The 16,738-nt window shown below is 33.8% G+C and overlaps 1 protein-coding gene across 1 annotated transcript; it reads left to right on the forward strand.

The window, feature by feature from the left end:
- Positions 1–537: 537 nt before the first annotated feature.
- LOC132741226 (sushi, von Willebrand factor type A, EGF and pentraxin domain-containing protein 1-like) lies at positions 538–15,003 on the forward strand. The gene is made up of 7 exons (XM_060729355.1): positions 538–708; positions 1,105–1,272; positions 9,351–9,512; positions 10,129–10,296; positions 12,740–12,901; positions 13,680–13,895; positions 14,202–15,003. Exons 1-7 carry the CDS (start codon positions 585–587, stop codon positions 14,459–14,461), a joined length of 1,260 nt encoding a protein of 419 aa, XP_060585338.1. The 5' UTR covers positions 538–584; the 3' UTR covers positions 14,462–15,003.
- The last annotated feature ends 1,735 nt before the right edge of the window (positions 15,004–16,738 follow it).

The raw sequence follows: 16,738 nt of genomic DNA on the forward strand, positions 1-16,738 counted from the left end.
TGCTGTTCCTGGACGGTGAAATTTACATTTAATAAGATTTGACCATTTCTAACTGTACACCGCCTGCCTTAAACCAATCCGATTATGGAATTCCCTATCACGTGATAACAAAATGGACGAAAAAAGACCTCAAAAAGGGCACCTATGGGGCAAGTTATCCGCCATGTGTTTTGTCGGGTTACCTAAATATAGAACTATAATGTCTCCAGTTACGAATCTAGAAACCAGTGTGTAGCTAGGCTATTGCTTGGTGAACAATAATCAAAATATTTCTCTTAAACCAAGAAACTACTGCTTTGCTGTTCAAGAATTATAATTTTTCACGAATACAAACTAATTATTTTATTGCATCATATTTATTTAAACAACATACGATAAGTATACAATATATTTAGCAAATGGGTATCTGTCATTAAAAATAAGAAAGATACATACATGTTATACGTTGCTAAACAGATTTCCAAAGCATTTAAGCATTTCATAGTTTTGTCAATTGAATTACAAGCTGTAAATAATGTCTATATTTTCAATCTGCTTTAGATGTCTGTACGACTCTGTCCTCACCTAGGGCCAGCACTGTAGCAATGACTTCGAATGGTATAAACACGCAAGCAACATACACGTGTTTCAGCGGGTACACGTTATATGGTATGTCCCTTATCACGTGCAGAAGCGATGGATCATGGGACTTTACTGCACCAACGTGCTGTTAGTAAATCGACGTTTAACTCTTCCTTGGTCGTGATACTGAACTTATGTTATGTGCTTATACTTGTGGCTCAGAAATGTTTATTTTGTCGAACTGAAAAATAATTAAATATTTACTTTATACAGACAAAAACTAAACAAAATGTTTAAGATAAAAATGCGCGTATCACAAACCATCTGCATTATTTATTAGCTGAAAAGATTGTTACTCGCAAGAATTGTTTGGAATGTGTTTAATATGTTAGTAATATCAAATATGTCTTTTGATGCTTTTGTTTTAACTTGTAAAACTTTTGGGAAAACAGATAAAAAACTTAAAAGAAATAATAGGATACAAACGTTAGAAAGATTTGCATTAGTAATTTTCATTGTACCTTGTAAAATATTTCTTTACAGTAACATGTCCGGATTTGTCTGATCCGGAAAGTGGTACACTTACAGTGACAACAACCGGTTCCGTTACAACAGCAACATTTAGCTGTCAAACAGGATATTATCTTAGTGGAGAATCTACTCTGACGTGTGGTTCTGACGTGGCATGGAGCAGTGATGTTCCGACTTGTAGTGAGTATTCTTATTTATTCCATATCTACAAAATAGTTCCGACGAAATTCTTTATGTCGCAAGGTTACTAGAAATTTATGTGTCAGTTAAAGCACTTTCTGAAATGTTCGTGACATTCAAGTTTAACCCATGCGTGTGATCCCTATTAAAAGGTGCTAGTTTTAGATAATATCAGATTAAATTATTATCCGAACAACTTATGTTGAACTTGTCTTTAATTCAACTTGAGCGCTTTATGATTTACATTATACAGTAGGGTGAACGTTTCGGTTGTCAAAAATAGCGTTTTTCGTGCGTCCGTTTTTCGTGTAACGTGCGTGCGTATAGCGTGCAACGTGCGTTTGCTGAAATGCTTTCTCAAGCGTGCATCGTTTACAAGCGTTTAACGTTTATCGTTTTCCGTGTATCGTTTTTCGTTTATCGTGCGTCTGAAAGCGTGCGTTTCTTATCCCCAGAAACGTTTAGCGTGCGTCTGCGTTCGTCTAAGCGTTTTGCGTCTGTTAACTTACTATTGAGAAGTAAAAGAATAACTTAGATATATTATGTAAATTTCTTGTTTCTTAAACATGTAAGAGATGTTCTGTGTCCCTGTCAAAGAATAGAAATATTATATAAAGAAGTATTATTGTGATATTTACATTAAAGTTTTAAAGTTTGTGACCTCGCGGTGAATACTGGTCAGATTTCTACATGCTTTACGCCGAAGATTATTAGTTTGAGTTTTAATCCTATTTTACATACGCATAAGATATAATTACTAATTAATTGCAACATTTTTGATATTCAATTCAGCAAACAGGTGTTTATATGCGTACCAATATATATTAGATATGAAGTTCGTCAGACATCAAATGATGGTAATCAGACTAGCACCCCACCCCCTTTACAAGTTCATCTTCTGACATTTCATCAAAGACTGTCCGAATTTAATTTTTAATTTAATTTTAATTCTATCCGAATACTATTTAGGGTGATAACTATTTTAGACAGTTCCTTCCTATTTTTCTTGACAGATTTATATTGATATATGTAACAGCCTGGCAGGGACTCGAACCCCTGACACTCGGAATACGATTCCGCGGCTCTTGAGTTCCTCTGAGCTATTCGGCCGCTTACACGTTTTACTTGTTTAAATACTGAATAGTTATAAACCTACTGTGTATGCAAATATTTCTTCAAATTTCCCAGGGTTACTTAGCATTGTGAATTAATTTCTAGCTGGGCTATACAAATGTATGTCAGTCACAGGGTGAGAAAAAAGTGCATCCTGACATGGACTCGAACCCGTGACCCTCTAAATACTGTACCGCAGCTGTACCAACATTTGTTAATAGTTTCATTATTTGTACATGTATAGTGAACATTTTAATAATTATACATTGTACATTGTACTATTTCTATATTTTTGTACAAATAAAAATAGCTAGATTTTTTTCTAGATAAAAAATTCTATGGTGGCTAATATATACCATGTTGTACTTTTTAGACATGTAATCACAACAGTCATGCTAAGCCACCCTTTACAAAATTCCCCTATCTGACAGCTCATAATCAAGTCATACACTACTATTTTTGTATGTGGCCTGGGCTTTTACTGTTCACTTACAAACCGTAAACACTGATAGCGAACAGATGCGCAGGCTGGTCTGGATCCATGCTGGTCGCAATCCCATTATGTTGGTTTTATCGTGACACGGCTCAAATATATCTTAATCTTATATGAGGTCCATAATATAACCCACTTTGATAAACATATATAGCTTTCTTGATTTTTTTTCTGTATATTATCTAAAATCACTTTTTTAGGTGTATCAATCCGTAATCATTACATGTACTTAACATTATACCCCTTTGAGATACCCGAGATGAGCCTGTGTGGCCCTTTGCTAACTTAAAAGTATATAACCTTTCCATATATAACCATATAATTCTTTGAAGATTTTTCTCAGCTGAGTTAGATAGGTATGCTGTAGTCCCAAGTCACTTGTTTAACTTCCCTCAAGTAAGTTATAAACCTCATAACTGATAAAATTCTAACTATAATATACTTAAATATCACCTATGTATTTATATAAATTTACAAAAACCCATTTTGCATACTAATATATCTTTTGGGACCTGTACAATTTCAATTGATTGTAATTTTAATTTTCCTACAATATCAATTTTATGCTTCATAGGTAGGTCAGTTCATTAAAAAGAGCATAATACAAGATCCATATGAAAAGTAATGTAATTGATAACTCAATCCAAAAAAACTTTATTAATTAAAAGCTTTAATAAGATGACTTAAAAAAGAAGATTTCAATAATTGTCCATGAAAAATATAAATGTTATAGTAAATTCTATGTGGACCCAAACTATTAAAGAAAGCAGTGCCACATAAAAATGTTGATACACCGGGTAATTTTACCTTAGGAAATGATACAGAATTTTTTTTATATAACATAAATCTATTATATTAATTAACAAACATATCTAATTGACTAAAATAAGGTAGTCCTAACAAATTTAATTACAAAATATGAGAATTATGGCAAATCTCCTAAGATGCCTAAATGTCCAAGATAATGCACTAAATCACTACAAAATATGAAAATTTTACCTAATTATAAGAGCCTTGGAAATTAAACAAAGCTATAAGAGGAACATTAATCTATCATATTAAGTAACAAACGTATCTTATTGACTAAAGTAAGGAAGTCCCACCAAATTTCATTACAAAATATAAGAGTTATTGCAAATTTCCTAAGATACCTTACTGTCTTAAGATAGAACACCAATTCACTACAAAATGGGGATTTTTACCTTATTATAACAGCCTAGGAAATGAAACAGAATTTTAAGTGCAACATAAATCTATTATATAAATTAACAAGCATATCTAATTGATTAAAATAAGAATATCTCAATAAATTACATTGAATATTCAAAAATTATGGCTTATTTCCTATGATGTATAACTATACAAGCTTACACACTAATTCATTAAAAATGGGAGTAATATTACCTGATTATAACCTCATGGTAAATGAATCAAGTTATATAAGCAACATAGTATTATAATATTAAGTTATACCTACATCAAATTGACTTATATTAGAAAATCCCAACAAATTTCATTGAAAATTAAGAAATAATGGCTAATTTTCTATGCCTTATTAATAACTTTACCACACCAAATCATTGAAAATTTGGGTAAGTTTACCAAGTTATAAACTTCTGGCCACTGAAACAAAGTAAGTAAAGCCAAATAATGTTATACTATCATCTAATTTACTAAAATAAGAAAACCCCATTGAATTATATTGACAATGAAGAAAGATAGGGTAAATTTTCTATGATGCCTATTTGTTCAAGCAAATACATTACATCTTTAGAAAATGGGGGTAATTTTACCTTATTGATAACCTCCTAGGAAATGAAACCAAGTTAGTAAGGCAACATATTACTATAATATTGAGTAACAATTACATCTGTTTGATTAATATGGGAAAAAATCCACCAAATTTCATTGAAAAATAAAAAAAGGTATGGCAAATGTCCTATAATGCAGACAGAGGGGTTCAGATCCACTATCAGTAAGGAAGTGTTCCCTTCCCCGTCAGGGGACCATTACTTGCATGGTATATGGAATCACAAAAAAGATACTGTAAACTGATTTTTTCATTTTTACAGCTCAGAACTGTTTACTATTGAGGGGAGAAGATGTGCAAGCAGACTGATAGCTTAGCCGGTAGTCAGCTTCGACACTGTATTCAAGGGGTCCCTGGCTCAAGTCCCAGTCAGGCTGCATATTTTTCTCACCCTTTGACATTTGACTCCCAACAGTTAGTAATAAAACAATGTGAAATTGGCCTTGAAGTTTCATACCATCACCTATTCCAAAGGGGACTGTGATGGATGGTATAAAACTCAAAGTCCTATTTCACATTGTTCACTGTACCCATTCAAGGACGAATTTCAATAAAGCAGGGGAATATGTAATGGTTCCGAACTGTTCACTATATAGGGAGATGATGCGTTAGCAGCCTTATACAATATAGTTCAGTCGGTTGAGTGGCGGAACGGTATTCCAAGGGTCCCAGGTTAAAGTCCTGGTGAAGCAGCACCTTTCTTTTTTAACTTGTGACAGTAACAAAAAAGGAAGGTATCAGGCATTTAATGTTCCTTAATAATAATATAGCATATTATAACATATAGTGCATAAAATGTCAATAAATTTCAATTTCAATACTATGAAACATATTTTCTGATGCGCTGCTCTTTTGGTAAATCCATATACTTTACAGTTTACACATGATTCACAAATTATTGGAGTCCAACACTCCTCCCCTCCTGGCACTTATGGATCGCGGTGCATGAGGTTGACAAGTTTCTCCATTTTCCTCATTTTTTTCTCACTTACAGTTTCGGGCCCAAAATAGAAGTTTATTCTTAATATAACACTTTAATTCATTAAAATTTCATTAGGCTTTTCACACTTCTATAATTATCGTTCTTATCTGTTATATTAAAACATATTTTATCAATATCTTTTTATGGAATTTAATTTTTTGAAAAAAAAAAAGAATAAATATAATAATGCATGTAGTTTTACAGCTGATAATTTTTTCAGAACTAATATAAACAAGAGGGCCATGATGGCCCTGAGGTCGCTCATCTGTATATAGGCCCCCCAACCCCACCCCCCCCCCCTGCAACGTTGCAGGGCCAATTTAACCCAGGGGCTTTTATTTGCACAAACTTGGTAGACACCCATAAGAAGATGTTTCATGCTAAACATCTAAGCTCTAGCTCATTGGGCTTTTTAAAAGAAGATTTTTTAAGTTTTTACTATATATGCATATAGGGAAAATCAATGACCTCCTGGGGCGGGGCCAATTTTGACCCCAGGGCTTTTATTTGAACAAACTTGGTAGACACTCACTAGAAGATGTTTCATGCCAAATATCTAAGCTCTAGCTCTTATGGTTTTTTAAAAGAAGATATTTAAAGTTTTTTTCTTTCGGTTGCAATGGCAACCAGAGTTCTGCATGGAATTAAATTCTTTGAACAATTTTTAAAGGTGACCACCAAAGGAACATTCCTGTGAAGTTTGGATGAAATTGGCTTAGTGGTTTATGAGGAGATGTCATTTAAAGTAAAAGTTTACGGACGGACGGACGGACGCCGGACGAAAAGCGATCACAAAAGCTCACCCTGTCACTTTGTGACAGGTGAGCTAAAAATCAAATTAATATTTATTTTCCCAGGGAAATTTCATTATACGTTATATCACCGAAAAGCTTTTTTATATCAATCATGTTTGCAAGTATGTTTTATATTATATACATTTAAGAAATAATATATCCCAAACAGTGATTTTATTGCTCAATAACATCACTGATTGGAGTTCGGATGCGAGGAATTATATCACGAGGGTGTAGCCCGAGTGATATAATGATGCACATTCGAACGACAAAAAGTGATGTTATCAAGCGATAAAATCACTGATTTGGATATATTATTTCGATTCTAACACGACATCAACAAATAAATGTTACCGTACTTGAAAGTTAAGCAAATTTGTGCCTGATTTGTTTCCGTACTTATTTTCAACGCGTCAGATTTTTAGTGGTTACGTCACGTGTATAATGATTACGTCACATGTCTAAATATAGAATGTCAAACTGTGCATCTGTTGCATAATAACACACACTTTCTGTTCTTCTATGTTCAATAGGGTAAATGCGGGTCATGTTAGAATATATTATAACCCATAATGCATGGTATTTATTATATATATTTATCAAATTGAAAAAAAGGTGGTTAAAAATTGAGGTTGAAACTTTCAGGGCCGAAACGTCCAGGAGGTGTAAAGTCCTGAAACATATAGATTTAGCCCTTGTCTGGAAAATATGTGGGGCTGCTGGTCTGCAATGTATGTTTTCCTTTATTTAAAAAGGTCATGTATTAATTTTGTTCGCCTGTATGTAAATGATTTAATAATTTGATCGCTGATTTGCTAAAGTTACTACCATTCGTTTTATTTTGTTTACGCCAGAAGCGGTGTCGAAGTAATTATTATCTATCTAAGAGATTCCTGGTATAAAGCAAAGTATTTTTTCAGAAAGGTGCATAAAGACGACCCTGTTAAATCATTTTTAATGCATGTATTAGCGCTTGATGGCTTATAATTTCAATAATCATTTGTTTCGGCTGCCCGACAAAAAATAATACTAAGTATTGTAATAATTGAGTGCATTCGCGGATTGATATCATTACAGCTCTTACCTGGGGCATAAGATAAGTTAGTTAACATAAACCTGTTTAAAATACATGAATGGCTAGCTATCATTTAATCAAATCACTAAACGATCTAGCTAAAGTTGTTAAAAATTTATATGATAAGGATATTTTATTAACGTTGAGAAACGTTTTCTATTTTGCGTGCGTTTTAGCGTGCGTATATCGTTTAGCGTATTTCGTTTTGCATGCGTCTGCGTATTTCGTTTCATAAAGCGTGTGTGTAACGTGCGTTCGTATAGCATGTAACGTGCGTGCGTTTTTTCCGGAACGTGCGTTTTGCGTGTAAACTGGAACATTCACCCTACTGTATCACATACACAAAATAAAGACCGTTTAAAGAGAAATAAGAGTAGTTTTTCATTTACGCGCCTATAATATAACGCTAACATTTAGTGCGTCTTTACACAATGTTTGTATAACGCTAATGACGTCACTTCAAATTATATGCACGGATGTGCAATACCATATTTACTGAGTGGCAAAATCGGCACTGGTGTGTTTCTCGCCCATATGGTCTCTTTCCGGTGGCGAGGGTAAACAAACCCAAACACACACACGCACCGGTGTGTGATAAAGCATATTAATACATATTAAGCGCATGTCAATAAATTTCAATTTTAAGTGATATGAAAAATATTTTCTGTTGTGCTGTCTTTGTAAATCCTATAACTTAACATCACAACCAGTTTCCTTATTTTCCTCATTTTTTTCCTCTCGATTACAGTTTCAGACCGACAATAATTGCGTTCTTAATATTTATATATAGATCTACTCATATATTGCAATGCCCTAGAAAATTTACCTTTTTTAGTGATTTCACTGGATGTCAGTATTGTTTATTTCTACTTTCACTTTCGTCTTGAGAAGCTTTTACTGGCGACAACACAGTATATATTGCGGTGTCCCAATGAAACATACAGGACATCAACTTAAATCTACGTATTGTGCCAGCAATTTAATCATCCTTGATTCTGGAAGCTTTTCCTTTAATGTTATCCATTTCCCTTAATGTTATCCGTGGTAGAATCCTGTGTTTTTAATCTGTTTTCGTGACTTCTGTCAAAATAGTTAATTCCTTTATTTCACACTCAAGATTATATAGTTCGATTGTTTATGATGCAGCCTCACTTAATATATAGATTTGCCTCATAAATCCATCTGAATTTAATTGTTAGCACTGTATATTTATGAAACATTGCAATGCATTTTCAATGTCGGCCATGTTGGACTATTACGTAGAGATTACGTAGTGAACGCAAGGGATAGTTCTTTATCCGATTGCGCATAAAAAGGAACACGTTACCCTAACTATTTTACTTTCGATATTAGTGCATGATAGCTTATAAATATTTCTAAAAATCATTTGTTGAGGCTGTGACAAAAATTAATTTCGGTGCTAGGTTGAGTGCATTTCAGTTCTTACATAAACTCGTTTAAAATACATTTCTAGCTACCATCATATATATATGATAATCAAAATTTATCACTAAACGATCTACATGTAGCTAAAGTTGTTAAAAACTTAAAATGATTACGATATTTTAATAAAGGTTTAGAAACGTGTTCATTTTGCGTGCGTTTTAGCGTGCGTATATCGTTTAGCGTATTTCGTTTAGCGTATATCGTTTTGCGTGCGTCTGCGTATTTCGTTTCGTTTTGCGTGCGTATAACGTGCGTTCGTATAGCGTGTATCGTGCGTTCGTATAGCGTGTAACGTGCGTTTTGCGTGTAAACTGACACGTTCACCCTACTGTATTAGAATAAACCAATCTGTAGACTTTTGACAGAGTGTAATTTTCCTGCTCAACCAAGTAACGGAGATGTGTCAGTATCCGGGACTGGTTCGGTGGCAACATACTCGTGTGATACCGGATACTCCCTTAATGGACTGTCTGCAAGAACCTGTCAGACGGACGGTAGTGGCTGGGAAAACACGGACCCGACATGTTGTAAGTTATATTAGAAGTATCAAGTTTTGCCACTAAACCTAATGATATTACAAGGTTCTTTCAAACATTTTGACATATTCTCTTTCTAATTTCTATGCATATCTCCCTTTAATAAAATGGATATTATGTCTGTTTCAGTGTCTTGTCTCTTACGTTTCCTTTGATAGGTTTTTATTATCAATTCGCTTACAAAGAATACAGGTTTGTCTATTTTCATTGCTCTCACGATAACAAGGTTTGTCCTGTTTTTGTTTGGGGTACGCCTGGGCTCCTTGCCATTGGTTCTTGTTGCTGGGTCATATGGGGGTTGCGTTCATTGAACGCAACCTTTCCTTGTTGATCTTGTTTATCATATTTATCGATTTCCATTGCTCTCACGATAACTTGAAATCCCTTCCAAAAATCAGTATACATATTCATAAAATAGTTCTAAATTAAAGATAACAAAATTTTATTTCCGTACGTATTTGAATAAATTGTAAAAGAAATAGACTACATTATGGTTTGCATATTTTTTTTTATATTTCTTTCAAAAAGCAATGTACTGTTTAGAATGTGCAGTAATAGTTAAAACGTCTTGTTCTAGACTAATATAAATTATTCTGGCTTCTTTAAGATGAATGTCAAACAGTAACAAATCCGGCGTCTGGACTGTTCAGTTTAAGTTCAAATGGAACGCATACGTCAGTGAGGTATACATGTAACGTCGGCACAACGTTAAACGGTGTTAACGTTCAAGTTTGTATGAATGATGGTTTGTGGGAGGCTGCCCCGCCAATTTGTGGTAAGTTGCATCTGGGAATTGTGTCAAAGTTGTTCAACTGCACGTGCTTTTTACATTCATATTTTAAATATTATGTCATTTTGTGATCGTGTTGTTGCTTTTGAAGTATTTGGATATATTTCATTCCTGTAGATAACAACAGCCGTTTCATATCACTTTTACAATGTTTTGCATATGCGGACATGAAATCAAGTAATTTGCATTAGCCTGTGTTTCCTCTATACTTTCATGTACACAGATATAATTATATTCAACTATCTGAAATAAAGATTCAATGGCATTTGACATTTGTCGTTAACCAAAACTCGGGAGCATAACCATTCGGAACTGCCTCAGCTATCATATATAATAACCTCCGAAACAATTCGGATTGAAAGTAGTTCTATCAAGTGGTTTCAGATATAAAAAGAAACAGAGATAATGTTTGTTTGTTTGTTTGTTTGATTGGGTTTTACATCTGACACTGACACAGTGTAGGTCATTTGGCGACGTTACAGCTTTACTGGTGGAGGAAGACCTCAGGTGCCCTTCCGTGCATTATTTCAGGCACGAACGAACCACCGACGTTCCGTAAGCTAGCTAGATAGCTTCCTCAAATAAAAGAATCCAAAGTCCCTGTCGGGATTCGAACCCACAGTAGTGAGGGGCAAGTGGTTTGAAGTCAACAGAGATAATGTAAAACGAATGTATAAATTTGACATCCAAAAGAAAAGTAATGTCTGTTACAGTACACTTATGATTGAAAATATGTCAGACAATAATTCATCATTTAGATATGCCAACTGTTGTACAATTTTTAACGAATCCGATAAATGTAAACATATTGTTTTTTTTGTACTTTCGGTTTCTTCAACCATAATAATAAATATAATTATAATGTATTGTTTTCTTTTGTAGCTATGAATTTACTTATTTTTGGTCGACTTTTACAACAAAAATTTTAACTAAATTTGTCAACAACCTCCACCATTAATTACTATTTTGTTTACATAATAGGTTTCTTAGCGTAGTTTAGACCAAAATACCGCATCCGTTGTGTGTAAACATACTATTGCGTTCGAGGTCCTTATCCGAAGACTAACGGAAAGGGCATAGTAGTGAATGTAGCATAACGTTTGCAGCGCCATGGCTTTTAGTCTGTAAAGTTATGCATTAAATGCTTGGCGCCCTACAATGTGTTTATTTTCCACCAATCAAGTGCATCATTTAGTAATAGCGTTGTTTGGTGCAATGTTGTAACCAGGGATTCTCGTTGTCAGGAATATCTACCGATGTTAGTCTCTGTCAATATGTTACAAGTGATTTTGTTATGCCAGTATGGGATAATGTCCCAACCCATATTGATCATTTGAACGGGAAGAATATACGGGGTCACCGTTATTGTTTGGGCCAACAATAATTAAATATGTTAAACGGTCATTTCATCTATCTACATTAATGTTCGATTTATAGTAAGTTGTGCAAAGAAAACACACCTTAATACGTGCAAAATTTTCATGTGTACAAGGGTATGACCTTTTGTCTGTCGGAGTCACCACGTGTTTGACTGATGGAAGCTGGAACCTCCAATATCCCTTGTGTGGAAAGTAGTTGTTTTCGACTTTTATTTTAGTTTTCTTTGAGACAAATACCTGTACATCAATATGGGTCGATTTGTTGGGGTTGTTTTTTTTTTCTAATTATTTTACGCTATGTATTTCTCAAAAAAAAATCAACAATGTCATATTATAATCACATATCTATCTCATCGATCGCTGTTTATGTTGTATTCCCTATCAATTGAATGTATTGCAGAATACATTGAATGTATTGATGCAAACTTGGTACATTTTATTTATTGCAACATAGATTAAAGGTTTTGTTGAATAAATTAAATGTATTGCATCATAAGTTTAATATATTTTAGCATGCAACTTAGAATGAATGTATTGCAACATAGATAAAATGTTCCGCAATATGCAACATTGATGGAATTCGTTGCATCATAGTGTAAATTTTTACAGCATAGATTAAATATATTGTAGCATAGATTGAAAGTATGGCAACATAGAATAAATGTTTTGCAGCATTAATTATATATTTGGCACCATATACTAGAAGTATTACAGCATATGTTTAATACATTGTACCATAGATTGAAGAATTGTAACTTAAGACTGAATATTTTGCAATAAAGATTGATCGTTTTGCAGTATAAACTGAATGTGTTACAACGTAATTTGAATGTTTATCAGCATAGATTAAATATATCGTATAATATATTGAATGTATTGCAACATATATCGAATAATTGCAGTGTATAATAATTTTTTTGTAGTATATAACGAATTATTGCATTACAGATTAGATGTATTAAGGTATCTGCAATTATTTTTGGCATTGATAAGAACATACAAGATGTACTCATCTTTATTTTATTCATGTCTGTTGCATTCTATTTCAGTTTGTCAGCCGCCAAATGCTATCATTAACGGTAATTACGACCTGCTCGACCACGGGATGCTAGCATATTACTCGTGCGACCCTTCCTACAGGCTCGTAGGACCACAACAGCGGCTTTGTCTATCTGACGGCACGGGTTGGAATGGAACAGAGCCTCGATGTGGTATATAAATATATATATATATTCTGTTTGGTTTGTCACACGATTTTAGCCATATTGGTGGATAGTGACCTTACAGAAGTTCTGGACCAGTATAAACCAGTCTTCTAACAAGCTTCTGTCATTTTTTCAACATAACTTATTACAATCGACTGTGTAGGACAAGTGGTTTTAAACATTTTGTTGTATCATTTGCAAGTCAATCAATACGGAAAAAGCATAAGCCTTGCAAAAGGAAACTTTCATTTGAATTAACAACATTTCCTTTTTTATAAGGTCATGGATGTTGTTCAGTAAATTTCTATAAGCCAAACTGTTTATTTCTGATAAATTCCATATCTTTAAACCATATTTTAAACTGCTTTTATTACAGAATAAAGTATTTTTAGATCTGAGGTTTGCATACCTGCCAAAAATACAATGAATTACATTGATCTTATGTGTTTTATTTCCATATTTAACCCTGTCGACACCAAATGTACCTAATCCTTTCCGTCAACGGCCTACACGACGGTTCAGTGTAACTAGGCTCTATTCTGTCGTCTGTCCAGTCTCAAACTTCCATTTAGATATATTCTAAATAAAAAATGGATAGTTCCAGATATGGAAGATTGATAAGTCCATTTAAGAAAAAAATAGCAAGTTAAGGATTATTGGCACTCTTATGTGTAATTGACTTGTAATTACCAAAATGTTAATAATATTTTACCATACTTTTGTCATTGACTTTATGCCCATTTTCTTATCATCATAGCTTGATATAAAAATTCACTTTTTACAGATTTGATTATCATAACTACACCAAGAGCGGGTAAATCTCAAGAGCAAACAGTTCTTCCAATACCAACAGCAGCGTTCGTCGTTATTTGTGTCATTGTGTTTATCATTTTGGTAGTTTCTATTGTCGGGTCCATCTGCTGGTACCTGAGATACAAGAAAGTCAGTCAGCGCGTTGGGACTGTGTTTGATTCTAGTGACAATAGAACGACAAGCACTCGTAAGTATTATTGATTGATTTGTTATGTTGTCTTGGCGGAATATGTTCAATATCTGAACCGAATGAATCGTCTGGTAATGAATTTCAATTTTGAATGTTTTATTTAAAAACATTCTTAATTCCTTTTTTTTCTAAACCCCTCTGTGTCCAATATTTTATTCCTGAAGAAAAAGCGAACAATTTTGTATTGTAGTAACGAAACTTCTGTATGAAATTGCTTCCTTTTCATTAGACATCTAAGATATTAAACTCATAAATAAATAAGTATTGATTCTGCTTTATTTATGTTATTATGTATTATTTTAGTTGATGAGGCCCGTTTTAATTATGAGTCCACGGATATAGAAGTTGGAAATCTACTTATTGCAAAATCATTAGAACAAACCAAGCCGTTTTGTAATGCGAAGTCACTGACGAGAAAAACATCACGATCATCACTGGAAACTAACAAAACAGAAGAAGAAATTAGGTCTAAGCAGACTAGTTCACAAACAAAAATAGATTTAAACCACAATGGCGGCATATTGACCGCCGAAAACGGTGCAGTTACCGAAACCGCCATGTAAAAGGAACGCGACAAAAGTGAAACGTAGACGTCGTCGTGTAGAACGCCGCGAGGAGGGGGCAGACGAAAAAGATCTTCAGCCGAGAACATCTACGCCAAAATAAGTGTAATTATCAGAACAACGACTCCGGATATGCTTGCATCGGAGGAGTTTGCGTATATTTAGCCAGTGTACTGCCATGAGGCGGATACTCTGGCGCCAAGTCGCCCGACGACGTCGACATCAAAATACACTAGTAAAACCTTATACGCGGAGAGCAATATATAAATAAACATAAATCTGATACATTTGTGGTATCAAAATATAACGTGAACGAATTTTTGAATACAATGATTACGATATACCTCAAACATGACATGAACACTAACCATGAATGACGTAAAGCTTGCCTTAAATGCAATGTGTAATGGTGATGTGTGTTTTTTTTATTTATTTGTTTTATTTCATGTTTACACATGTGCACGTCCATGCTTTTTATTCATTTATTTGTTATTCTATGAATATACATGTTGGTGATATATTTCCTTTATATAGTGAAAAAATCAAACAAACACATTATTTTGAAATATGATATTATATATTTATGACCCGTATAGATTTTGAGATTAGTTGGTCAAAATCACGTGGCCCAAAATTGTAAGACCATTTTAGATGATAGCTTCTGTATGTTTTGTCCTGGTAGGGAAGTTGATCATCATTCACAGATGACCTGTATTGATACTAAACTCAGTAGGTCAAATGTCACTAACATCATGTATTAAGGGGGATATTTCGTGTGTTCAACGACCTTTTGTTCATAATATACACACAGTGCAATTTTTGTGACCTCGTGTACATAAAATTTTCATGTTTATACAGGATATTATCTTAGTGGAGAATCTACTCTTACGTGTGGTTCTGATGTTGCGTGGAGCAGTGATGTTCCGACTTGTAGTGAGTATTCTTATTAATTCCATATCTACAAAATAGTTCCGACGAAATTCCTTATGTTGCAAGGTTACTAGAAATTTATGTGTCAGTCCATGCACTTTCTGAAATGTTCGTGACATTCAAGTTTGACCCATGCGTGTGATCCCTATTAAAATGTGCTAGTTTTAGATAATATCAGATTAAATTATTATCCGAACAACTTAGGTTGAACTTGTCTTTAATTGAACTTGAGCGCTTGATGATTTACATTATATTAGAATAAACCAATCTGTATACTTTTGACAGAGTGTAATTTTCCTGCTCAACCAAGTAACGGAGATGTGTCAGTATCCGGGACTGGTTCGGTAGCTACATACTCGTGTGATACCGGATACTCCCTTAATGGACTGTCTGCAAGAACCTGTCAGACGGACGGTAGTGGCTGGGAAAACACGGACCCGACATGTAGTAAGTTATATTAGAAGTATCTAGTATTGCCACTAAACCTAATGATATTACAAGGTTCTTTCAAACATTTTGACATATTCTCTTTCTAATTTCTATGCATATCTCCTTTTTTTATAAAATGGATATTATGTCTGTTTCAGTGTTTTGTCTCTTACGTTTCCTTTGATAGGTTTTTATTCTCAATGCGCTAACAAAGAATGCAGGTTTGTCGATTTCCATTGCTCTCACGATAACCTGACATTCCTTCCAAAAATCAGTATACATATTCATAAAATAGTTCTTAATTAAAAAATACAAAATTTTATTTCCGTACGTATTTGAATAAATTGTACAAGAAAGAAACTACATTATGGTCTGCATATTTTTTCATACTTCTTTCAAAAAGCAATGTACTGTTTAAAATGTTCAGTAACATTTTAAACTTCTGGTTCTAGACTAATATAAACTATACTGGCTTCTTTAAGATGTATGTCAAACAGTAACAAGTCCGGCGTCTGGACTGTTCAGTTTAAGTTCAAATGGAACGCATACGTCAGTGAGGTATACCTGTAACGTCGGCACAACGTTAAACGGTGTTAATGTACAAGTTTGTATGAATGATGGTTTGTGGGAGGCTGCCCCGCCAATTTGTGGTAAGTTGCATCTGGATATTGTTTCCATGTTGTTCAACTGCACGTCTTTTTTACATTCATATTTTAGATATTATGTCATTTTGTGATCGTGTTGTTCCTTTTAAAGTGTTTGGGTATATTTCATTCCTGTTGATAACAACAGCCGTTTCATATCACTTTTACAATGTTTTGCTATATGCGGACATGAAATCAAGTAATTTGCATTAGCCTGTGTTTCTTCTATACTTTCATGTACACAGATATAATTATATTCAACTATCTGAATCTG

The sequence above is a fragment of the Ruditapes philippinarum genome, unplaced genomic scaffold (genome assembly GCF_026571515.1).
Source record: "Ruditapes philippinarum isolate M1 unplaced genomic scaffold, ASM2657151v2 ctg17360_1_1_1_1, whole genome shotgun sequence".
NCBI classification, from domain to species: domain Eukaryota; kingdom Metazoa; phylum Mollusca; class Bivalvia; order Venerida; family Veneridae; genus Ruditapes; species Ruditapes philippinarum.